General features: G+C 41.7%; 3 protein-coding genes across 7 annotated transcripts; all 3 read left to right on the forward strand.

Annotated features, from left to right (window-relative positions):
• Positions 1-49: 49 nt before the first annotated feature.
• slc35e4 (solute carrier family 35 member E4) lies at positions 50-7,763 on the forward strand. Of its 4 annotated transcripts, none has more exons than XM_044333217.1 (3): positions 50-195; positions 1,430-2,040; positions 4,656-7,763. In XM_044333217.1, exons 1-3 carry the CDS (start codon positions 80-82, stop codon positions 5,180-5,182), a joined length of 1,254 nt encoding a protein of 417 aa, XP_044189152.1. In that variant the 5' UTR covers positions 50-79; the 3' UTR covers positions 5,183-7,763. The 4 variants fall into 4 exon arrangements, with proteins under 4 accessions (XP_044189152.1, XP_044189154.1, XP_044189153.1 ...); XM_044333219.1 differs by lacking the exon at positions 50-195 and adding an exon at positions 272-771; XM_044333218.1 differs by lacking the exon at positions 50-195 and adding an exon at positions 272-629.
• Positions 7,764-9,220: 1,457 nt separating this feature from the next.
• Positions 9,221-12,768, forward strand: smtna (smoothelin a). The gene is made up of 8 exons (XM_044334472.1): positions 9,221-9,458; positions 10,084-10,193; positions 10,656-10,731; positions 10,836-10,964; positions 11,066-11,123; positions 11,649-11,766; positions 11,886-12,037; positions 12,211-12,768. Exons 2-8 carry the CDS (start codon positions 10,086-10,088, stop codon positions 12,356-12,358), a joined length of 789 nt encoding a protein of 262 aa, XP_044190407.1. The 5' UTR covers positions 9,221-9,458; positions 10,084-10,085; the 3' UTR covers positions 12,359-12,768.
• A 1,210-nt stretch (positions 12,769-13,978) lies between these two features.
• On the forward strand, positions 13,979-24,780 carry LOC122968929 (phosphatidylinositol 4,5-bisphosphate 5-phosphatase A). Of its 2 annotated transcripts, none has more exons than XM_044334471.1 (13): positions 13,979-14,721; positions 15,691-16,284; positions 18,109-18,216; positions 18,389-18,497; positions 18,598-18,714; positions 19,139-19,314; positions 19,667-19,778; positions 19,983-20,092; positions 20,187-20,397; positions 20,527-20,664; positions 20,749-20,814; positions 20,900-21,004; positions 22,801-23,459. In XM_044334471.1, the coding sequence occupies exons 2-13, from the start codon at positions 15,695-15,697 to the stop codon at positions 22,810-22,812; spliced, it is 1,854 nt and encodes a 617-aa protein (XP_044190406.1). In that variant the 5' UTR covers positions 13,979-14,721; positions 15,691-15,694; the 3' UTR covers positions 22,813-23,459. The 2 variants fall into 2 exon arrangements, with proteins under 2 accessions (XP_044190406.1, XP_044190405.1); XM_044334470.1 differs by lacking the exon at positions 22,801-23,459 and adding an exon at positions 23,477-24,780 and having other exon boundaries at positions 13,980-14,721.
• Positions 24,781-25,025: the final 245 nt, after the last annotated feature.

Raw genomic sequence — 25,025 nt, forward strand, 5'->3', positions numbered from 1 at the left:
GAGGTTGCATTGAGATTGCAGCATGCACTAAGCAAGCCACAGCTAAATTGGTGTTATTGCCCTTTAAATAAACCATCCAATGACACTGAGGTGCTTGACCGCCTCAGCTTGGATGACTGACCGACGGACGGACGGAGATTTGGGAGATGCTGCCAGATTGTGTCACTGCTGTCAAGGTACTCGTCGAAGAACAAGGTAAAAACAATGACGCTCATATCGTGAGAAAATGTGACTGACGGCAGTTGTGTAGCTAACGGTAAGTCCTTTTTTTTCCTAGAATGGCGAGGTTATGACCCGCCCTACTCTGCCTCTGATTGGCTAGTACTCGTTGCCTCCGTTGGTTAGATTGGTTAGTGTTTAGGCATGAGGAGTGTGATTGGTTAGGGTAAGGGCGAGAATATCATCATAAGCCAATCAGAGTTAGAGTAGGGTGGGTCATGACTTCGCCATCCTATGAAAAAAAAACAACATTAACAATAACGGCAGTTAGCTTGTTTTCGCAGCTGACATAACGTTAGCTTACAGGCGCTACCTCCTCACAGCACAACAGAGCACCGCCAGCCAGCGGTAGCATGAGAGAAAGACTTTCATCTCTCTGGTGTCAAGTGACAGCTCAGTCCACGGCAAAGGTCAGCTTTTTTCCGTTTATTTTGTCCGACAAAGGACTGTTCTGTCTTTGTGTTAACGGTTACCGAGCTGCCCAGCTGTTTGACATAAAGCGACGTTACTTCAAAGCCGCTCATGAATGAAATGGTAACCGGCAGCTAACAGGTGAGTTTATGTTTTGTCGACAACACGGTTTTCAGGGGTTTCTCTCTGCTCCAGTGGGAACGGGAATCACAAGTTCACCGCAGGCAGTGAAGTAAGCTGCTATTTTAAACCAGCGAGGTGAATAACATTAGTGAGCTGCTGCTTGATATTGAATATATTGAGTTACAGGCACATACAGTACCTAGGTTGTCCCATGATGTTTACTACACCGCCGAGTGTTTTTGGTGCATCACACCGAGTCGTCACCGTCAGTCCATGACTGGCTGTCGGGATAATAACCAATCCCATCCGTCCCCGTCGTGGAGAAGGCGCGCTCTGTTTTTTCCAGCCCGCCCTGAACAGCTCTCCGCTCCCCTCTCAGTCCTCTCCTCTGCCTGCCTTTCCTGCTCCAGCATATGTCATTTTCCCTGCGCAGGGGTGCGTTACACAACCAACCCGTCATGCAAAATAGAAACACGTGTCTATAGGCGGTGCTGAAAAAAAACGCTGGTTAACTTGACAACAAAAGACTGGCTAAGCACCGCAGAGAAGAAGAGAGAAAAAAACAGCTGTGTCGCAGGTTGTTTTCACGATTTGTAGCTTTTAATCGTGCCGGTGTGCTTATGCGTCACGTTGGGATATGAGAGGATTGAGGATTCAACATGTGTTTTCCTTACAGAGAGGACAATGATACGAACATGATCAACGCCGATGGCTTCTCAAAATGCGAGGCGACTCTGCAACAGAGAGGCAGGAGGAGGCCACCCGCAGAGATGCTCCATCTGCTGTCAGCTGTCATTGTTTGGCTGGTGACCGGCACCACCATCTCCAGCCTCAACAAATGGATATTTGCCGTTTACAACTTCAGGTACCCTCTGCTGCTGTCAGCTCTGCACATGCTGACAGCCATAGTGGTGGACTATGGGCTGATCAAGCTGCAAGTGATACGCCACAGAGGGGCTGGAGAGCAGGACTTGACCCCCAGCGCAAAGTGTAAGGTGTTCCTGTTGAGTTTGACATTTTGTGCCAGTATCGCCTTTGGGAACATGGGTCTGAACTATGTCCAGCTGTCATTTGCACAAATGATTTATACCACTACCCCGCTCTTCACTCTGGCTATCTCCACGCTGATCCTGGGCAAGCAGCATCACATCCTCAAATATACAGCCATGATGCCCATCTGCCTGGGCGCCTCCTTCAGCATCATGGGAGAAGTCCAGTTCGATCAGACTGGCTGCTTCTTTGTGTTTGCAGCGACTATGCTGCGGGGTGTCAAGACCATTCAGCAGAGTAAGTACAAGTTTACCTGTGTCACCCAGTTCACTGTTTGTCACCTTAGACTGTTGAAACAGTTTTATTTGGATTTGGTTGTATCTATTGACTTTACAACTTTACGGAAACTATCATGCCACTGACATCAGAGGGTATTTTAGTGTTTCTCCTCGGACACCACAGCAGTCTGCGGTTTTGGAACTTTTTAGTGACTCAGTGATTCATGCCCAGTTCAGTAACACGCCCACAGAGCCATATTTTCTGGTTTCTTAGGGAACATGATACAAACAGCAATTCTTTCTACACATCCCGGTGACTACACAACCCTGATCTGCCGTGTCTGTCTGTTTATGTTGGTTTTTGGTGGTCAGCAAATGATAGGATGGATGGAAAATTCAGTTTACTGTCATAGAAGACTAAAGACACCAGAAAATATTCACATTTGAGAAGCTGAAATAAGAGAATTTGGACATTTTCTCTCTTAAAAAATGACTCAATTATCAAAATAGTTGGCAAGTAATTTAATAGTCGGCAACTAATCAAATAATCGTTGTAGCTCAAGTTGAATGTCATTGTCATCATTTGGCTAGTTGATAGATTTGAGAAGGCTTATTTAAACTTTCTCTTATTTTCAATCCACGTTTCTGTTTTCTGAATAAGCTATTTATACAACTGTGTTCAAGAAATTCCAAAAGAAATAGAGAAGGGTCAGAAACACTTGTTCAGTAATGGATCGGACTGGCTGCAGTCCAAGAATGTTTCCGTTTTTATGCCCCCGTGCCAGCGAAAGCCGTGACTGGAGGCATCACGTTTTCGGGTTGTCCATTCGTCCCGTTCTTTTGATTGCGATATCTCAGAAACACCTTGAGGGAATTCCTTCAAATTTGGCATAAACGTCCACTTGGACTCAAGGATGAATTGATTAGAATTTGGTGTTCAAAGGTCACTGTGACGTCCCAAGATACTTTTTTGGCCATAACTAAAGAATTCATATATTAATTATGACAAAGTTTCACACAAATGTCTTATGGGATAAAAGGATGAAGTGTTGACATTTTATATCCAAAAGGTCAAAGGTCAGCTTCACTGTGACATCATATTGTTCTGCAAAAACACTTTTCTGGCCATTATTCAACGCCATAACTCAGGAACAGAAGGGGAGATTGTGACCGTATTTCACATTTGGTCGGATACTGAATTGGTGACATTAATCTTGGGTGCCCTCCATGAAACTGTGGTGATTGTTTAGATCTTCTGTGCTGCCGGGATGTGTGTGAAGCATCCACATTTTAGTATTTGTAGCTTCTTTGCAGCAACATCCATATCTGAAACTTTGTCTACTGTCATGGCTACAACTTTTGCTAAGGAAAATACACTTAATACCTTTTTATTACGTTCCTTCAAAGTCTTCACTACAAATGTTATGAGTCTGGACAGACATGGATGTAAACTGCAATTTGACTGGTAGGTGGAGGCAAACAACCACAGGGTGGTATTTCTAGCTTACAACATATTTCCTAAGCAGAAAGAAGACAAAATGTGGTGAAACAACCTGAATGTTCTCAGAAGTTTAATTCGACATATCTTCGGAAAGAGGCTGCAGATTCCTCTCTCGAATTGATGTCATGATGTTTACATTTATCCAGTGTGCTCGTTTATCCGCTGTTCTCAGGGAGGTATTCTGCTTTAAAGTCGGTTTCTGTTTCCACCACAGATGAGCGTATTGTGTGCAACTGATCAGGCTCTCTAATATCATTAAGTCTCCGTAATGTTGAAGTTGTCAGAGAAGGAAAAAAGAAAGTAATGAGCTTCTAAAAATATCCAGATGCCTTGTCTTTAATTTTTACACAAAAGCAGATGTTCAGTTTTGCTCAGAGGTCTGTAATGTAACATACTTTTGTACCTGGAAGAGTAGTGGCAAGCTTTTCAAGAGAGGAGTGTTAGTGCCCGGTAACAAACAGTACAGGACTCCAAATGTATTTAGAAAGTTGCCTGTTTGCTTTGTTAAATAAAGGAAGGAGAAGTTCTGTCCTTCTTTGGCACTCGGAGCAGAATTTGTACACTGATACGACATCTAACCTTTATTTTTAATCATGGCTAAACTTTGAGGTGCCAAACTAGCTGGACGATGTTGTCTCATGTTTCAACAAGCTATTTTCATCCTCCCTCATTTGTTGTTGTAACAGTTTCCCTCATAAGTTTTCTCCAACACACTTTGGTCCTGCATGTCTTTTTGTTGAAAGACTTTTTACAGCTTTGACACCGTATATCACTAAACACAATTAAGTGTTTATAGTGTGTGAACAATGTTAGAGCTGTCTGAGCTCTTACTAAAACATCAAGAATTTTCATAGTTGTGTTTTGCTTCCTACATGTCCAGACAGCAAAGCAGATTACACATAACTTTCCAAACAGGTGTTTTGCATAATTCCCTGCAATTTTCCTGCTATCAGACCATTAACAAAGCTCTCTGTTAGCTGTTGGATGATGGAAAAGCACAGGAACATGCTCACATTGGTAGAGCAGAGCGAGTCTTTTTATTTTCTCCAGTCAAAGCCTCAATTTTCACAGGTTTTTCACATAAATATTGTGTCACGGTTGTAACTGTTGCATATATTTCTCTGTTTACTCAGGTATTTTACTCCAGGAGGAGAAAATCAACTCTGTGTTCCTGCTCTACCTGATGTCCATTCCTAGCTTCTGCATCTTAGCTGTGGCGGCTCTGGCCTTAGAGAACTGGGCTCTGCTGGAGTCGCCGCTCCATTACGACCGACACCTGTGGGTCTTCATCTTGCTCAGCTGTCTTGGCTCAGTCATGTACAACTTGGCCAGCTGCTGCGTCATCACGCTCACCTCCGCTGTCACTCTGCATATCCTCGGCAACCTGAGCGTGGTGGGGAACCTGCTGTTGTCTCAGCTGCTTTTCGGCAGTGAGCTGTCCACCCTCAGCTGCGCCGGTGCCGTGCTGACGTTATCCGGCATGCTCATTTATCAGAACTCAGAGTTCATCGTCAGCTACCTGGACGCACGCAAGGCCAAAGCGAAAGGGTCCGGGCAGGCGGAGTTTGACACTACGCGCGGGGAGGACAAAGCTAGTGCATCTGAACCAACATATCATCCTCAGAGAACAGACGGGAAACAGGATGACAAGACAGACTGAACTGAAAGGATGGAGGAGAGAATGAGACGGTGAAAGATACAGTGATATAATAGCCTTCTACTGTTTGTATCATTAAGTAGTCAAGAGCAACAGAGGGAGTGTGACCTTATAAGGTACAATTTTTGAAATCTCTCCTCACTGTGCCAATTTACTTCTCCTGTGGTCACAGAGAGGACAGATGCAGAAAAAGGTTTCCTTCATTTATCACGATGATGGTTAAATTCTCTCCTTCATCTGTATATCACTCATACATAGCCTATAGCGGTATATGCATGCATGAGCACACTAAACTGTTTGATACCTCACGAGGTATTCACACTGTCACTCCTACTACTCCACTGTGAAAATATTCTCATTTGCAGAGGGCTCTAATCAATGTTTCGGGTGGCGGTCGTGGATATTGTCGGCTGCGGAGAGACTCATGGGACATTGAGGGGGGGGCGGGACTTAGAAAGCACTCCGCCGCAAATCTGAATGGGCACAATTTGTATTAAAAATATATATATATTAACGGTACTGTTACCTGACATTTACCTGGTCCTGTCATGGTGAGGAACTGGGTTTTTTGGCAGCTCTTTTCTTTTCTTTTTTTTTCTTTTTTTTTTTTTTTTTTTTGGTTGTATGTGAAGGGGGAAGCTTGTCAAAAATGGACTGTGGGGTTGTCGTAGGGCTAAAACTTCTGGACAAAGCCAACATTTCTGTGCAATGCCTCTTTTCCTCTCCTGAAGCACACATTTAATAAGAGGTCTGAGCTCGTGTTTTGTCCTCCCCCTCTGAACCTCGGTGTGGCTTCCCACTCAAGGGCCTAGATTTTGTTCTCATACCAGCTCGGTAAGACGGTCTCTGGAGAATTAGTCCAATTATTTCCATCTTTTACAACAGTGCGCTCACTGCAGCATACCTCGATAATTAGGTTCACAAGTTCTCTAAGGAGTGTCACTCAATTTGAGCTGTCTTTTTCCCCCGTGGAAGACACGAGGAAGAAGAACATTGAGCTGTCCTTTAAGGTTATATCTTAAATCCTAACCAGTGTCTTCTCTTTCAGTTTAAATTATCCCTCCGTGTGGATGACATTTTTTAAAAAGTACAGCACAGCTTGAAAAACTGACTTCTGCTGGACAGTGTTATGTTTTCCGTCAGTATTTTAAAAAGCATTTAATTGACTTTATTTTATGATGAAACATATTTTATTCCCCCTTTTTTAATATTTATGTGGAAGAAAATATTTATTTTTGAATGGCCATAGCAATCTGGCTTTGTAATGCTGTAGATTTTGGTCCTGAAGTGTCTTGCACATGCGTACATGTAATATTAGACAACCCTAGTCCCTCCTGTACCTGTTCTCTTAAGAGAGAAGTCAGGTATAATTAGACAGGCGACTGCACGCTACTGCTGCTCCTGAAAGCATCTTAAATGATCCAGGAGGTCTGGGATTCCCTCCTACATGTATGGTATGCCAAATGTTCACTTTTGAAAGCTCTTTTAGTTACACTGTGTCGCTCTACTGGTTCTGTCAGAGACCATAAGTTCTCACAAGACGACAAGCAACAAAGCCATACATCAAAGTTTGTTTTTTTTTGTTGACATTCGCCACATTTTCTGCATATTTTGCCATAAGCACAGCAGTTAACAAGATGTTGAAATATTTTACTGGATGTGTCACGGATTTAACATTTTAAGGGTGCCATTCATAAAATTACATATTAGAAATGAAAATTTAAATTTAAGATGCTTTTCATACACATCCAGTCAGTTGAAAATAGTGAAAAAAACATTTTTATTTTGGAGTTCGATGAATGGCTTTGTTGGTTTTAATATTTAAAAATAACCGGTGTTGTCAGCAGTCCTCAGTTACAGGTTTAAATATTATATACAGCATACTGTATCATTTTACTGGTTTTACATTATTGAATACCTCAACTGTTAAATAGGACTTCTTAGGTTCATTAATTATTAGTTATTGGACTGAGATCAAACAGCTTTTCAACAACCACAATAAAACTTCAGCGTGTGATTGATGGATTTTATTGTGTTCGATAGAAAGAGATCTGATCACAGATGTCAGCATATTTTAAAACAACAGATTTTTGAGACACATCGTCGGCAGTCATCTCTAGATTTATACTCTCAGTTAAAGTCTCGGCTGCTTGTTCTCATGGATATCATGTTGAGAAGATTACGAGCAATGGGGCAAAGCAACTGTTGCACTGACAAAGGTACAAAGACGCTGCCTTCAAAGCCTATGGTTCCTGTGTACATACTGGTTTTGATTGTTTGCAAAGCTAGTTGGATGTAAATAGTTATTTTATTATATTTATGTATTTTATAGTCATAAATGGCTGGTTAAAACTCGACTTGTTTAAGAATGAAATGTTTTGCCTCATATGCCTTATTTGGACAAAGATGAGCAAGGAGTGATTTGATTTGTCATTTTGTCAAATTGTTTGGATAAAACTTTGAATGCCAACAGCGGCCGTAGGTGCTCTTGTTTAGGGGCAAAGACATTGGGCAATGCATATATACATGATCTGCAGTTGCTTGAAAAAAAATGGACTGATACAATAAACTATAAGAAAACCTATTTGTTCGTTGTTATTAGACTCCACTGTTACACCTCCTTATATTTCAATTAAATTCAAAACCTACTGTAATTGTCCTGTGTCAAAGTTTGGTTTGGGGCTAATTCAAACCTTTTGTTTTGTTTTGTTTTTTTTTAGATAATGTCAAGGGCATTCTTTTACTGAGGCTATAAAAGATTTCACATTTGTGAGTGAATAATTTTACATTCATGCATAAAATCTTTCAGAAATGTTCAGAAAATACATTTAGATGGTAAAATGAGTTACAGACAAAGTTGCCTTTAGGGCTGCAACTGATCATTATATTTATAATCTGTATCTAAAAAAAGTTTAATTTATTATATTAATTGTCTGTTAAATGTTTGAAAACAGAAAAAAATGCAGCCAAAGTTCACAGAGCTAAAGGTGACATCTACAGCAGAAAACTCAATAATATTACATTTGAAATGATATAACACAGCAAAACATCAGCAAATCCTCACATCTGAGAGCTGGAACCTGTGAATGTTCAACATTTTTGCTTAATAAATGTCTTTAATAATCAATTATTAGAATTGTTGCTGATTATTTTTCTGTCATTCGACTAATCATTTCCACACTAGATGCCTCTCCAGAAACGAGGACCAACCTTATTCACCAGAGACATTTAAACGTCACAGTAGAAAGTCCTGCGTTAATAAGCTCAGGTGTTAATAATAAAATTAATGACTGAATTCAGTTTAGCTGCTTCAGTTTCAGGGTCACTCAGGCTCATTGTCATGACTCACTGGAACAATAGAATATAACAGATCCCTCATTTATGTCATTAGTGACACCTGTATGCTTTTCTTAATATGACAAATCATATTGTCTGCTGTGGAAAAGGCCTACTGAGTGATAGCATGTCATCATACGTGTGGTTAATTTGAAGCACTTGTAAGTTTTCACCACTTGGTGGAGCAATTTATCTGTCTCCTGATTTCTGAGCTCCTTCAGTATATCTGATCTAACTTTTTAAACACTTAATGATCACTGTTGAAGTTGAAGAGTAGTTTGCTAATGTTGTTTCCTTCCAGATGTGTGTGTTTGTATGTGTTTGCATGTATGTCTGTCTGTTCTCCCTCATAGAAACTGTTCCACTTCTATAAACAGGGTGCTACTGGTCAGCCTTTTTTGCCTGAATATGGCAGTGCTCCTCACTTTTTTGTCCTTGTTAACCCTTTGTTCTCCCTACTGAACAAGCAGCACTCAGTAAATAAAATGTGATCAAGTGAAAACTGCGCCCGAAAACCGAATTTGGCTGCGAGATTGGCCCACAAATTTTCACATGACATCATCCTGGATCCAGTGACAAGAGGCGGCGAGACTCCACTGAAGGCGACAGAGACTGATGGACCAGGACCTGATATGTTTGTTTCTCCCTCCTTCTCCTCCTCCTCCTCCTCCTCCTCCTCCTCCTCCTCTTCTTCCTCCTCCTTCTCCTCCTCCTCCTCCTCCTCCTCCTTCCCATCTTGGGTGGTTCATGTAAGCAACCTCCACTCACTCTCCAAACGTACATCCTTATGAAGCGCTGCGGTGTGAGGTGTGATATCAGGGCTGAGCTGCCACATTCTCCACACAAGTTTGAAGCAGGACTGAGGAGAGGGGAAGGGAGCACTGAACACTCCCAAGAAGCCCCAAGACTGCCACCAGACACACCAGTTTGATCCTAAAAACAGGTGAGTGACACTACATCTCAACAGCCACCAATCCCTCATTTGAATTTCTATTTTTCCACATTTTATTTAATTTATCTTGAGCCATTAGGGCTTTACTTAACCCCCTTTGCCCTGTGTCAGAGCACATACTGTTATCAGATTCTCTCAGTAATGGTCTCATTCCACTACATTACTATATTTGTACGTGTTCTTGCCCCTTCTGTGCTGCACTCAGCCATGTTGCTGAGTTATAATGAGGGGTACTGCAATAAGACAAACACATTTCTTTGCACGGGGTAATAGTTTATGTCTGTTTAAACTCGCATAACTGTTTATATTTGAATGACTTCACAGGCTGAAGGTACAACAGATGTGGTCTTTATGCTCTGTTTGAGACTTTTGCACATTTTTTGTGTAAACAAATATTGTTTGTGCTGTTTGGTCTGTCTAAATAATTCAGATATTTTCAATCATGTGTGAATGTTAAACTTTGGATTATTAAGTCCAAGTTCAAGTCTTTTCAGGTGTCTCACAAGTGTGTCTTTATGCATACTTATTGTCTTTCAGTCCTTGTCCTATGAAATACACTCAAGAAATGTGTATCTTGGGCTGTTTTTCACATGATTTAACCAGATTCACTCCTCAGACATGGAGTCAAAACCTGACGGTGGACCAGCAGTGCCCAACATTCCCTCTGGCTCGTTTACCAGTGAAGAATTGGCTGCTATTGAGGATGAAGAGGTTCTCAACAAGATGGTTAGTAAATATTTGTCATGCAACTGTTGTGTATGGGAAATCTGGACAAAATCTCATCATCTAATATTGTGCAAAAGGATTTTTAAGAGCAGGAAGTGCGTTAAAAACTTGACACTGTGGAAAGTTTTCCTTTTTTTGGTTTAAGGTTTCTTGCAGATCTTGCTGAATGTTAAATATAAATCAGCCTCTTGTGTTTGCTGGCCTGAAGATTTCTCATGTCTTATTTTTGAAAAGTTAGGGTGATGTCATTTGGCTTCACTTGCCTTGTTTACATATGCATGGGACTTGTTCTCAGCTGTGAGTAATGCGCTAACTTGGTATTTGGTTTTAGATGTGCTACACATGTGAGTTTATGTGAAGACGTATCATAAAGTATTAAATAAAATATATCTTTAAGGCTATGGAGAGCTTTGCAGTTACTTTGATTTGTCTCTATTTTTAACCTGTGTTTTATCATTTTAGCTGGACAGTACAGTAGATTTTGAACAGAGGCGAATGATTCGTGCTGCGTTAAGGGACCTGCTCAAGAAAAAGAGAGGTAAAAGTGGAGTTGCACTCATGCGGGACATAACCGTCTAATAAAGTGACATTCTTCCTTTGATGCTCTGCTCATTCTCAAACTTCTACACCGTCCCTCATCAGATAAACGGGAGCAGGAGCGAGGGTCCAGGCAGCAGGACTTGAAACAGCAGGGTCTGAGCAAAGGAGGAACAACAAGTGGAGTTGTTAGCATAGGAAGAGCGTCCATGAACCAGCAGCCACCAAAAAACAGTAAGCCTGATTTATAAAGATGCTCTCTGACATAGCACTTCATATTTAATTTCTACTCCTTAAGGTTCTTGATATTATTTTGATTTTCTGCATCTTGTTAGAGCCGTCAGGCCTGCCGTCTCCATCAGCCTCCACTCCCTTCAACATGACAGTGGGCAGGTGAGTCACATTTCAGAGAGAGTGGCAGAGATTGTGAAAATTTGTTACGGTCAATTTTAAGAAGTGATCTTTTTAGCATGTTTTGGTTCATAAACTATACTAAACAGGATTTAAAAAATAACTATGAACAGATAGAACAGTCATTTAATCACAAACGTGCCCACTAAATGAGCAAATTAGCTTCTTTTTGCAAATTAATTAATTAATGATTTTATTAACATAATGTTGGCCTTGCATGCAACACCATTTTTGAAACTTACATTGAAGCCACAGCCACCAAACTTTACATATTTGTTTACATATTTATATGGTAAATCCTAATGTTATATAGATTAATTCAGCTAGGACTTATTCATGTGGTGCCTCTACTGAAGTGTGTGTCTTAACATGTAATCAGAGACCAAATGCTGCAAAGTAAAGTCTCTTGTATGTTTTGTTATCTCACCAAAAAAGAAAAGAAAAACTTGTCTTGTACATAGCATATTTTCTGCACATCCGGTGTGTATCTTTGTTCCTTCTCCTCAGCAAGGCTGGCTCAGCTGGAGCCACACCCCCGACATCTCCTTCCTCTACAGCACCCAATGTTAAAAATGTCAAACAAATGCTTCTGGACTGGTGCAGGGCCAAAACAGAGCCATATGAGGTAAATATGCCCTGGCTCACTTTGTCTGTGAATTATTGCTCTATGGAGCTATACATAGCTCTGGCCCTTATGTCTCCATGGCTGCCACTATTTCTTCTCAACTGATTCCTTTCTGACAGGGCGTAGACATCCAGAACTTCTCCTCCAGTTGGAGAGATGGCATAGCCTTCTGCGCCTTGGTGCACCGTTTCTTCCCTGATGCGTTCGAGTACTCCATCCTCAATCCTTATGCGCCCAGGGAAAACTTCCAGCTGGCTTTCAGCACTGCAGAGTAAGCTCTCATTCCATATATGAAGGCACAGATGTGTCTTGTCTAGTGCAAGCTCCAGCTCCAGCAGTGCCCTGCAGTTGAGAACAAAGTGACATTACACCTCTGACGACATATTTTCTGTGTCATTGTCTGCTATCATTTTTCAGTGACACATTCTCTGTCTCTTTCTGCAGGAGGCTGGCAGGCTGCCCCCCTCTGCTGGATGCAGACGATTTAGTCCGGATGAAAGAGCCTGACTGGAAGTGTGTGTACACTTACATCCAGGAGTTCTACCGCTGCCTGGTGGAAAAGGGCTTGGTCAAAACCAAGAAGCGAGCATAGACCCTTGAGAAGGCCGACTCTAGCTTTCATGATTGGATGTGATTTCTATTTCTGCAAATAATACACACATTAGCACAAGCTGAGGTCTGATAGATAATATTATACACTTTTTTTCATTGTCTATGATGCTTGACTTACCATGAAGTAAACGATTAAGTATTTGTTGTTTCCAGCTGATGCATTATTTGAATGTATAAATCCACAGTGCCTAATATGTAGCGTTTGCATTGGTTTGTGCGTTAGCAGCGACTTTCTACGTGCTCTCAGTGGACAGCTGGAGCTTAGGATCAGTACATTCCACTGAGATTACACATCTGCATTAATCCCAGTCAGAGCCAAAGAGAATCTGGGAACGTATTTTATGATGATGCTGTTGCTGCTGGCCTGAGTGTGTAAGTGTTAAAGACACATTTAATAAATATCATGTATCTTATAAATGCAGTTTCTTCAAGTAATTCTTGGCAAATAACAGCTTTAACTGACAGTTAATAGAAATAGTACAATCATTTTGTGTCAAGGCATGAATGAATAATCCATTATTTAGTCAGGAAAGGACAACAGAGGTTACAGTGTCAGCTATTTGTGCAGCACTTACTTCATGGTTTACTTTTATGCTGTGTGAATGTGGGATATATAGATTTCCTTAAATTAATTGCATTAGCTTTTCTAATCGGTTTATTGACACAATGCACCCTTTATGTGCAGAATGATTTATGTACCTAATGTGTATCTCACAGAGGTTGCATACTGCAGCTACTATTATCATAATCACAAAGCTGGCTCAAAGGCCAGTCCAGGCTATAGTGAATGTTTGGTAGGACTACAAACAGCCCTGCAGTAAATAATAAGGTCATTTTGAGGCTGTAAAATGTTTTTTTGTAGCACCTCACTGCAATATATTATACGATGTGCCTGAAATTTTGTCCCAGTCCTTGTATATCAGGGATCAGAACAATATAATGAGCACAACACACACAAGTCTCAGGAAGCTTATTAGGCTTCAGACTGTTGCTGTTCAGTTGAAAATTTAAATTGATTAATTTTATCACAACATCATAACTAAAAACCCCTGGGGGGAAATTCAGATGTTGCAGCAGCAGCTGCATCAGAATACAAAGGAAAATAGTGTCAGAGTTTAAAATAGAACAGGGAAATAAATAAATAAAATAAGAATACAATGCCATTATGGGTAAGTACACGAGCAGAGCAGAACAATACAACTGTACAGATAGAATTTCAGTGGCATTGAAGTGCAAAGCCAATGAACCACTGTCGAACACATTAACACCTGTTTAAGTCTGTTATTAAGCTTTACTCTAACTTAACAGAATATAATAATGTTCTCTAACATGAATTTATTCTATTTTATGATTCAGTTAAAACATTAAACACATCACTTTTTTCCTACCATGTTAAGCTTCACTTATTCACCAACTAGCTATAACTAATTCACTAGTTCTACTCAATATAATCATGTTTTGAGCTCTGACCTAATGTAAATCACAGAGACAGTATTAATTGCTGGATCACTTTATTATCGACTGCATTAAATTGTTGGAGTGCACAGCCTCCTGCAGCTGTTAGAAAGATGTCACAGCCTGAGCACATAGGGTAGCTTTTGCCAGACTGAAATTTAATTATTGGCATGCTGATCAATTCTCCCTATCAGTGACGCACTAATGTCAGTGCGTCACTCTTAGTACAGATGCTCAGTTATTTCTGTCTGGCTGCACTTTGGCAACTGATATTTTGTTGTGCCTTTCCTGCCCGCCCCCAGGTGCTCATATGTTTTACCCAGAGTGCATAGAGACACAGAGAGACAGAGAGAAAAATAGAGATAGAGAGAGAGAGAGAGAGAGAGAGAGAGAGAGAGAGGTGCACTGTGAGTGTGCGTGATGGGTCGGTGTGCAGGAGGTACATGCGGCGGGATGCTGGCCGAAGAAGTGCACAGCTGCTCCGGCCAACTGCGCTGCCATATAGACACTGATATCAAGTAGGATGAGGTATAATCAGCTGTCCCGCTATATTGTCCTACAAACATCAGCATGCAAGAGTCCGGACACATCAAGCGTGACCGCCTCCTGTCCTGACAGCCCGGCTGCTGCGCGGTCTGCACCGTGACGGAGACGTTCGCTGTCCCCCGGTTACCGACGGGGTCTCATCCCTCCTGCAGGCTGTCTGTCTCTCTCTCTCTCTCTGGACCATACATCGATTTTACTCTCGCCTGTATTTAGCGTTGATTGACGTGCGTGACAAGAAAGGTGACTGATGCTTTTCCTCTCTGTGGATTTGTGAGATCACCTTTGCGGTTCACCTTGGAAATTAAATAAACAAATAAACAAACAAGAGAAAACGCATGAAAGGTAAGACAGATGTTTTCACGAGGTCTGTGCGCCGCAGCTACGTGTTTCTGTTATTTTTGCATGTAAAATTATGCTCCGTGGACCTCTTTATTTGTAGATAATGGAGCTATCATTCATCAGACCTGCGGGATCATGGACTTTACTTTTAAAGTGATTTTTTTAATGCAAACATGTCTGGTCACCATCACTTAGGGCTGTTTTTTTTTCAGGGATACTACTGTGGTCACATGAAATTCTCTGTTACAGATCCCAATTTGCATATCATGAATAATTGAAAGAGGTGTATAATGTCTGTGTGGAAGGGCAGATAAACAAAATGGTGGGAGGCCCTTGTCCTGTCTTTTCAGGCATCCTCTACCTTTGGACCTATAGTATCTGTTGACATTGTCTGATGTGCTCCATTATCTGCAGCTGTGTGTCCCATCTCATGTATCTGTCTGTCTGAGCTCATGGTACATAGTTTCCCTGGTGGGTATGTAGGAAAAGGAGAAAGGAAAGCACTTAAATTGCGATCCTATTCCGTAACAACTACCAACAATTCTGTCTTTTGATTTTTAAAAGGGTCAGGGGCTAATTAACGTTGCTAGGCAACAGCGATGTAATCCAGGACAGAGGTCCAAAGTTAGTTCCTCAGCCCAATTGCCAACTCATGGTAACATCATCATCAGTGACGCTTGGGGACCATCATGTGGACAGGTGCTCAGTATAATTTGATGCATTTTCTCAGCTTCCGCTCAGTGCAGGCAAATCCTTTGTACTCTTTCACCTGAACATCAAGGACACGCTGGTTAATTTAGAGATTTTGTGACCTCAAGTGAAGACAGGTTCACGACATTGTGAAGGGCAAAGAACACAAAAGCCACTTGTTTCATTTTTATGTAAGCTACACTAAATCTCATAATGTCTTTTCTCTCAAACACTTAAAAGAATCAGGTTGTGTTATAATTATTCACATATTGTCTGTTGCAGGTTAATGGATCACGTGCAGCAGAAACAAATCAGCACAGACCCTTGTGGTCCCAAAGTGCAACACAGACCCTGTGCATTCAATGGTCCAGTCTTACCTCCACAGCTCGCAATCCAGAAACCGCCTCCCATCAGCCCATCAGAGGTGCACAAGAAACAGTCTGGACTGAGCCCAGTTCAGGCTGCGGTTGCACCTATGAAAGTGACAGATCAAATGCAGTCAGGCCATGCAAAGTCTGGATCCACTCCAGCAACACTGGCTAGTATAAGTCGGCCCAGACCGACTGCTCTTGGAACTAAACCTGCTCCAAAGCCGACCCGAATCTCATTAGAACCCTCCAAGGAAATAGATTTGATTCCAGTTTGCATCCCAGGACCTCAGAGTCCCAACGTCCTGCCGCACTCCCCAACGCAGTCCTCCTTCCCTCTTCACAGTCCTCAACGTCCCCACAGCCCTCAGCCTTACCTGAGCCCCAATGCCAGCCTTAGCCCCAAACCCAGCTTCAGTCCTCAGCCACAGAGGAGCCCCTCACCTGTGAGCACCACACAGAGCCAAGTGCAGTCTGAAAAGACAAGTGGAGATAACAATGACTTCAGGTAAAACATTTTTAGATGACTTAGGCTGTGCCGTTTCAAACATGGCTTTAAATAATTATGAATATCGTTCCCTGTTTTGTCTAAATTCAGTTTGCAGAAGCCGTCTTGCAGTCAGTTACTGTAAGCAAACTGACGTATGCCAGACCATGTCACATGAATCAAAGCTTCAAATTTCACTAAGAGCTTTATGATCCTGACAGAGTGACACAGCCACATTCTGCTGGCAGACTTCCCAGAGGCATACTTTTGTTTTGTTCCTCACTCATAAACAAAGGCTACTTGGTTTAAATTTGTGGAACAGTGTTTATATGAGGGATAAAATATGCCTGAAGGTCTTCAGATGGGAGCAACCTCTGAACGTCCTACTGTCAAAGACATGTTTCCTGATCCAGATTTTATATCAAGGATCATTCTGGTGATTTTTGGATGTTTTATCCCAGAAACTTCCTTTTAGGCCACAATCGATTTCCATTCATTTCAGCATCGTATGAAAATCAACTTGAATGGAAAATATAATTCACTGATTGTGTTTTCCTCTATATTTTACATTTATTTCCTCTATGTTTTACATTTATTTCCTGTATATTTTACATTTATTGTATTTTATTGACAGGATTTTGGCCTTGTCACCACGTAATACAAATGGGAGCAGTTTCTGTTTTAAAATTGGACTTGGAGGGCTGTTAAACAATAGTCCAACATTAGAAATGAAGAATTTGCTGTTGAAAAGTGTTCTGGAAATTAGATCCTGTAAACAAAAAATAAGCAAACAAGGACATTTTGAAAAGTTTTTGTCATTTCTGACATTAAAATGTTGCCGTTCACCAACAGGGAAAGTTGTCTTGTGTTCAGAACTGCATTAACATGCAATAATAACAGAACAAGACAAAAGACAAAAACAAGTGAATGAAGGTGACTTTTCCTTGTGATGGATTATCTCAACCTAATTTCAGGTTGTTGTAAGTTGATTTTCATTCTCTTTTGAAATGAATGGAAACAAATGGCTGTCTGGAATGAAGGAAATCAATTTAAAAACCTACAATATGGTTTGGATTTGTAGTTATTGTGCTAAAACATTCAAAAAGACCTTCATGGTACATTAAATTCATCATTTGACCCTGCAAATTTACCCTCAGGATCTGGAAATCTATCTTCGTATCTGTGTATCTATTAATAGAACAGTTTTCTTTTAATGGCAGAAATCAGCAATCCAGATGTAATGAGTTGTGAAGCTAAGGGTGCAGAAAATTAATTGGCCACTTTCTTTATATTAATTTTTCAAGCACAAATGACAAGTATTTGCTTGTTGCAGCTTCTCAAATGTAAATATTTGCTGTTTTTCTTTGTCTAATGTGAGAGTAAACTGAATATCTTTGTATTTTGGACTGTCAGTCGAACAATAAGACATTTGAACTGACATCAACATGGATTTTGGGAAATTTTGAGGGACAGTTTTCACTACTTTCTGACATAGACAAAACTATTAATTGATTAATTGAGAAAGTGATCAACAGATTAAAGGATAATTAGTTGTGGCCCCAATGACGTGTTTCTGTAATGAAATAGTCTGGCTGATAGGACAGTTAGCTCCATCTCTCTCTTTTTCTCTCTCCTATGTATTCACACACACACACACACAGAATACTTAGTCATCATCAAGGTACAAAGAGGTACTTAATTGTGCTTATCTTATTTTCTATATACAGAAACAGCGGCGAAAGCTATTTCTCTGAGGATTACAGCACAGATTATGTTCTCTTTTGCCTTACAGTATATAGTACTTAAACCTAATGCGGCATTTCCACTGTCACTATCCTCTGAAAGGGTGTACATCGTCACATGGAACGTGGGCTCAGCTGTCCCGCCAGATGACATCACTTCTCTGTTCGGACCAAATGTTTCAGATGGGAGTGTTGACATGTTTATCATCGGGTAAGCAAATATTCCCACCAGGCTTAGCAGTGACGGAGAGACAGCCGTGAGTGCCCACTCACTCTCTCAGTCATCTGTGTTCAGTTTGATCCGTCCCCTCCTGTTACCTATCACTGTCCTTCTATTACCGTTTCCTCTTTGCTTGTTAATGATAGTTCTCTACTTTCTTCAGACTCCAGGAAGTAAATTCCATGATAAACAAGCGGCTGAAGGATGTTCTTTTCTCAGACCAGTGGACCGAGCTTTGCATGGACACACTCAGTCCCTTTGGATATGTTTTGGTCAGTAAGGAGTTCAGTCTGTTGCCGCTCATATAAGACATTCAGTAATTAAGGTATTTTATAAATGTAACTGATATTTTCATCTGTCCTATTCGTTTAGGTGGCATCCCAGCGAATGCAGGGAGTGCTGCTGCTGGTCTTCTCTAAATTCTGCCATCTTCCATTTCTCAGAGGTGTGCAGAGAGAGAGTACACGCACAGGACTTGGGGGATATTGGGTACGTGCTACGCATTGAAGAGAGCTGCTGTCTGAGATTTATTACAAAATTAGTGGTGGGTTTGTGCCAGTGGGTTTGTTGGGATGGGGGGGAAGGGAAGAGGGGATGGCTTCCTGCCAGCAAAGCGCGTGCATGCGTGGGTGTGTATGTCAGTGTGTGACCGTCCCATGCGTGTTGATGTCAGCATCACCCCTGGCTGCTGCTGGTGCAGTCTCCTTCTCTTTGAGGTCAGTGCAGCAGCAGGCCGTCTGGTTTTCTGGTTCTGTGACTCAGTGGCAGAAAAAAAACCATCCCGACCTTGTCCCAGAGCACAGATGCAGCTGATACATGCCAGGGTTTTGTTTTAATTTTATTTTAAAGATGTTAAGCATAAGGATTCAATTTCTGCCTGTGTCCTCCTTTTGCCCTTTTCCATCACTCAAAGGGGAACAAAGGCGGTGTCAGCGCGAGGATGACAATATTTGGCCACCCGGTGTGCTTCCTCAACTGTCACCTGCCAGCTCACATGAGGAACCTGGAGCAGCGGATGGAGGACTTTGAGAGTATCCTGCAGCACCAGCAGTTTGAAGGAGGGACGGCCACTGGTGTACTGGACCATGAGTGGGTGGCGTGATTCTTAGATATTATTACCTGTACATATTACACCCATAAAAAGGTGCACACCATCACTCGGTTGTCAAAATCAATGGTTTAATGACACAAATGCACAAATTAATTTGTGAACAGATTTAAGGTTTAAGATTGAAATTGCAACATCTGCTTCAGCTGCATCTTAGGAGGCCATATGACATGATCTTAAAGCCTTATTATTTAACCTTTCATGTGTAACAAGTAACACTGTATTTGACCAACAAAATGCTACATTTATCTCAGAATCTTGCATGAGTTTATTTATTTGGATTTCTACTTGCTTCTTCATGTACATGAAGGGCCTGTTTTTTTCTGTCCACAGTGTCGTGTTTTGGTTTGGGGATTTAAATTTCCGCATTGAAGACTATGACATCCATGTGGTGAAATGTGCCATCGACAGCAGTAAGCTGCCTCTGCTGTGGGAGCGAGATCAGGTGAGTCACCTTCAGCATTTTAAAACGTTTACCCATTCACAGAGACAGATGGATATTTCTGGAAAGATTTACACCACCTGTTTGTCTTTTGATCACCGACCACACCAACAGAGGGCGTTGTAGCACAAATGGAACATCAACAGTCTGTCAGGCTGAATGACTTCCTCTTCTGTTTTTTTTTCCATCATTTTTTTTACTCTGCAGCTCAACATGGCTAAAAACACAGAGTCCATCCTGGAAGGCTTCATGGAGGGACCACTAAAATTCCCACCTACTTATAAGTTTGATGTGGGCACTCACACGTACGACACCAGGTTTGTTCAGGTGTCTCCATGACAATCAGCAGATTTTATTTGTCTATAAAGCAAAACGATGACCATCTGTCCCTTTTCGCTTCTTTTCTGTCAGTGCTAAGAAGAGGAAGCCAGCCTGGACAGATCGCATCCTCTGGCGCCTCCGTCGCACTGGCTCCCCAGTTCCTACCCACAATGCAGCACTGCAGCGGGGTCTCACTTCGTGGTTGGGTGGGGCAACTAAAGTGACGCAGCACACGTACCGAAGTCACATGGGCTACACCATCAGTGACCACAAGCCTGTTTCTGCTCTGTTTACACTGCATGTGAGACGATATTTTACACATTTTCTCAAATATGCTGCAACCAAATCTCCTAATGGCATCTCTCTTTGTGTTTGTTTATGCTTGCTTATGTTTTATTTCTCCTTCTATGCCTTGCGTTCTTTTTTCTAGTTCCCATTCAAGGTGGATATGCCACTGGTGGAGCTGCAGGTGAACAAGGAGTGGTGTAAAGTCTCTGATGCCACAGTCAGGTTCACTGTGGCATCAACTTATCAGCGCAGCTCATGGGACTGGGTCGCGATATACAAGGTAAAGAGCAGAGTTTTAATTAAATTCTCTCAATGAGCTTGAGATAAATTTGCTTATGGCCATAATGTCTTTGTTTCTGCACAGGTTGGATTTAGACATCACAAAGATTACCAGGCATACGTGTGGGCCAAGGGAGAGCATGTGACACAGGTGTGCCAGAAACTCAAACTCACGCATTTATTTTGTGCCACAACTGAACTCAGGGTTAATTTCTTTCTGTTTCTCCCTCCACCAGGTGACATTTTCAGAGGAGGATTTGCCAAGAGATGATTGTGAATACATCCTGGGTTACTACAGTAATAATATGAACAGCATTGTTGGACTGTCAGCACCCATTCAGGTAACAAGATTCAGAGGAAAAGTATTTATCTCACTGCTTCTTATGGTATATTTATGAAGGATGTACGTACAGTGCTGCTTGAAAGTTTGTGAATCCTTTAGAATTTGCTCTATTTCTGCATAAATATGACCTAAGACATGATCAGATTTCCACTCAAGTCCTAAAACTAGATAAAAAGACATCAGTTAAACAAATGAGACAAAAACTTTACACTTGTTCATTTATTTATTGAGGAAATGATCCAATGTTACATATTTGTGCATGGCAAAAGTATGTGAACCCCTAAGATTATCAATTCATTTGAAGGGGAAATTAGAGTTGGGTGTTCCAATCAATGGGATGGCAATCAAGTGTGAGTCTGGGAGGCCCTGCCTTATTAAAAGAAGAGAAATCTGGGTCTTCACCGTCAAACTCTGAGCTTCACAGCATAGGTTTGTTGAAGTGTGTCATGGCTCAAACAAAGGAGATTTCTGAGGAACTTAGAAGAAGAGTTGTTGATGCTCACTCGGCTGGAAAGGGTTACAAGACCATTTCTGAAGAGTTTGGACTCCACCAGTCGGCTGTCAGGCAGATCAAATGCAAATTGAAGACATCCAACACTATTGTTGCCCTCCCAGGAGTGGTCGGACAACAGAAATCACATTAAGAGCAGGCGTGTAATAATCCAGGAGGCCACAACGGACCCCAGGGTAACGTCTAGGAAACTAAAGGTCTCTCTTGCAGTGGCTACAGTCGATGTCAATGAGTCCATCATCAGGAGAACATTGAACATCAATAGTATGCATGGCAGAGTTGCAAGGAAAAAAGCCACTTCTCTCCAAACAGAACATTGCTGCCGTACACGGTTCGATCAAGACCACGTGGATAAGCCAGAAGGTGATTGGAACAATGTTCTGTGGATGGATGAGACCAAAATCGAACTTTTTGGCTTGAATGAGAAGCGTTCTGTTTGGCGATAAGCAAATACTGCATTCCAGCATAAGAACCTTATCCTATCTGTGAAACAAGGTGGTGGTAGTATCATGTTTTGGGCTGCTTTGCTGCATCTGAACCAGGACAGCTTGCAATCATTGAAGGAGCTATGAGTTCTGAGTTATACCAGCAAATTCTACAAGAAAATGTCAAGGTATCTGTCTGTGAACTGAAGCTCAACAGAAAGTGGGTCATACAACGACACTAAACAACAAGTCGTTCTACCAAAGAATGGTTAAAGCAGAAGACAGATAATGTTTTGGAATGGCTGAGTCAAAGTCCTGACCTTAATCCTAAAGAAATGCTGTGGAAGGACCTGAAGCATGTAGTTCATGCAAAGAAGGGCGAATGGGCTAAAATTCCTCCAAGCTGATGTGCAGGGCTGATAAACAGTTACTGGAAACGTTTGGTTGAAGTTATTGCTGGGAAAGGGGGTCACACCAGTTACTGAAAGCAAGGGTTCACATACTTTTGCCTCCCACAAATGTGTAAGATTGGATAATTTTCCTCAATGAATAAATGAAAAAGATGAAAAAAATGTTTTTTTGTCTCATTTGTTTAATTGGGTTCACCTTGTCTAGTTTTAGGACTTGTGTAAATATCTGATCACGTTTAGGTCATATTTATGCAGAAATACAGAAAATTCTAAAGGGTTCACAAACTTTCAAGCAGCACTGTATATACAGTACACTACCGGTCAGAAGTCCAGTGAATAACCTTAAATGGTACAAAGGTAAGAGGTAAACTGCTAGAAATAATAAAAAAAAAAGTTTAGCGATGGATGTAAATTAAGCCTTGAAAGTTGATGCAAACAGTTCCTACAGGTGTCTGTATGAAGGCATGGAGGAGGAAGCCTGATGGTCCAGGGCTCTTTTTGAATGACCGGCCCCCTGGACCAAAAGGGCTACCACAGCATTTTGCAGAGCCGTGCAACACCCTCTGGTCTACGTCTAGTCATGGGTTCATCCTACAGCAAGATAATGATCCAAAACATACCTCCCGGCTGTCAGAACTACCTTAGAAGAAAAGAACAAGACAGTAGTCTTCAAGTCATGGAACGGCCAGCACTGTCATCGAGCTGGTTTGGGATGAACTGGACAGAGTGTGTGACACATTTGTGGGAACTTCTGCAACAGTGTTGGGAACAACATTTGATTTCCATTGTAGAAAGAACACCAAGAGTGTGTTCGGCTATTATATCTGCAAATGGTGGCTACTTGGAGGAGTTTACTATTTAACTTTTGTTAAATAAAAGGCTTCCATGATCTCTTTCTACACTGAGACATTAAACTATGTAAATTTTAATAAAAACTGGAAAAATAGAGGTGGTCTAAAACTTTTGACCGGTAGTGTGTACATGGCCATAAGTGTGTGGACTAAAACTTTCTTCTTGGACTTCCAGTACTTATGTGCAAAAGTGCACATAGTGACTGTATGTGACCATACATGTATAGTGTAACCTTTCAGCACCTTCGCTCATTTAGTTCTCATCCTCAATAGATCACGATTCCAGTCCACAGCCCCACCGCGCGGCGCTCCGACAGCTCAGACTTAAGCTCTGAGGATGACAGCACCTTGGTTCTGCTGGCTCCAGACTCCCGCAGCCCGAGCCCTAAAACCAGCAAACACCACCATAGCACTCGCCGTAGCCGCAGCCCTGCTGTTCCAGCTCTTTCATCCAAACCCCTCCCGTCCCTGCAGGGCCTCAGCCTCTGCCCCCGCTCCAAAGATGCCCAGACACGTAGTCGCTCACCCTGCTCTGCCGCTAAGAAGGAGCGACTGGTCTCCCCTGACGCTATTGCGTCTCCCACCATCAGCCCACTCAGTCCCCGAAGCCCCGTGTCTCCAGGTGGCAGCGTCACTGTACCAGAGGCCCTGATTGCTGCCATCTTAGGGGAACACAGACCAGCTCAGGTTAGCCCCACAGGGGTCAAACAGATAGGAAAAGCAGGGGAAACAGACACTTCATAGAATATAAAACATCAATAGATCAAAAAGGAGGTTCAGTGAGGAGAACGATGGCAATACCCATGCATCCAGAGTCTGATCTGACCCCTCACTGTCACTGTGCTCGTAGAAGCAGCACATTTAATGACTGGTAATGTAGTTTGCAAACATTCCGCCTTGTAGCCCTGCAGCTCTCTGTTTCTGAATCTACCATCATCTCATACACTGTGTGTATCTCAGAGTCAAAGATGTGTCTGGACTCCCAGTGACAAGTGCTTTTATAGACTCATAAGCTATATCATACGTAAACAAACATATTGAATGTGAAACCAAAGTCAGAGTAAATCTGTGGCGGATGTGACCAGTTATTATTGACAGCAATATGGATCCATGTAAACAGTCTTGTATCAAAGTAAGGACCCTGGATCTGAAGTATTGATGGTATCAAAGTCCACAACAGAGAGAGTGTGTTTGTTTGTGGCTGTGTGTGAGTGTGTGTTTGTGTGGGGGGGGGTGTTTGTATAGGCTTATGTGTTAAACCATAAATTAAAAGTGTGAAATATAGTGTAAAAATTTAACTCTATAGTTCTTGGTCTGTATTCATAAATTGAATGTAATGTTACCAAGAGTAGCGAAAGAGCATTTTACCACTTCAGTCAATCTACCATTTATATGTGACTGTGTGACTTGAAAAGTAATCCTCGATCAATGGTCTTATTCTTAGCAGCTTTGTGAATACAGCCCCTGTTCTATAGAGCTCAGTGAGTGGATGTTTAGGCTAATGTGTTTCAGGTTTTGCTTCAAGGAAAACATTGTTATTTGATTGTGTGAATGTGCAAATAAAAAGAACAAACTGAAAAACAACCGAAAAAAATACAGTTTACTGGATAAACACCACTATACACGCACACGGGGAGAAGCGTATATTTGACTTGACAAACTTAAAAAACTGATGATTCACCACTTCATTTGGGCTTCAGGCGTTTGACTTGGAAAGACTTTATATTCTCCCCAACCCCAAAGATAAAAAAATACATGTTGAATGTGTGAGTGTGGCAAATGGGAACATGCAAAACACTTAGCTCAGATATTACAAATGTGT

This window comes from Thunnus albacares, chromosome 18 (genome assembly GCF_914725855.1).
Source record: "Thunnus albacares chromosome 18, fThuAlb1.1, whole genome shotgun sequence".
Classification (NCBI taxonomy): domain Eukaryota; kingdom Metazoa; phylum Chordata; class Actinopteri; order Scombriformes; family Scombridae; genus Thunnus; species Thunnus albacares.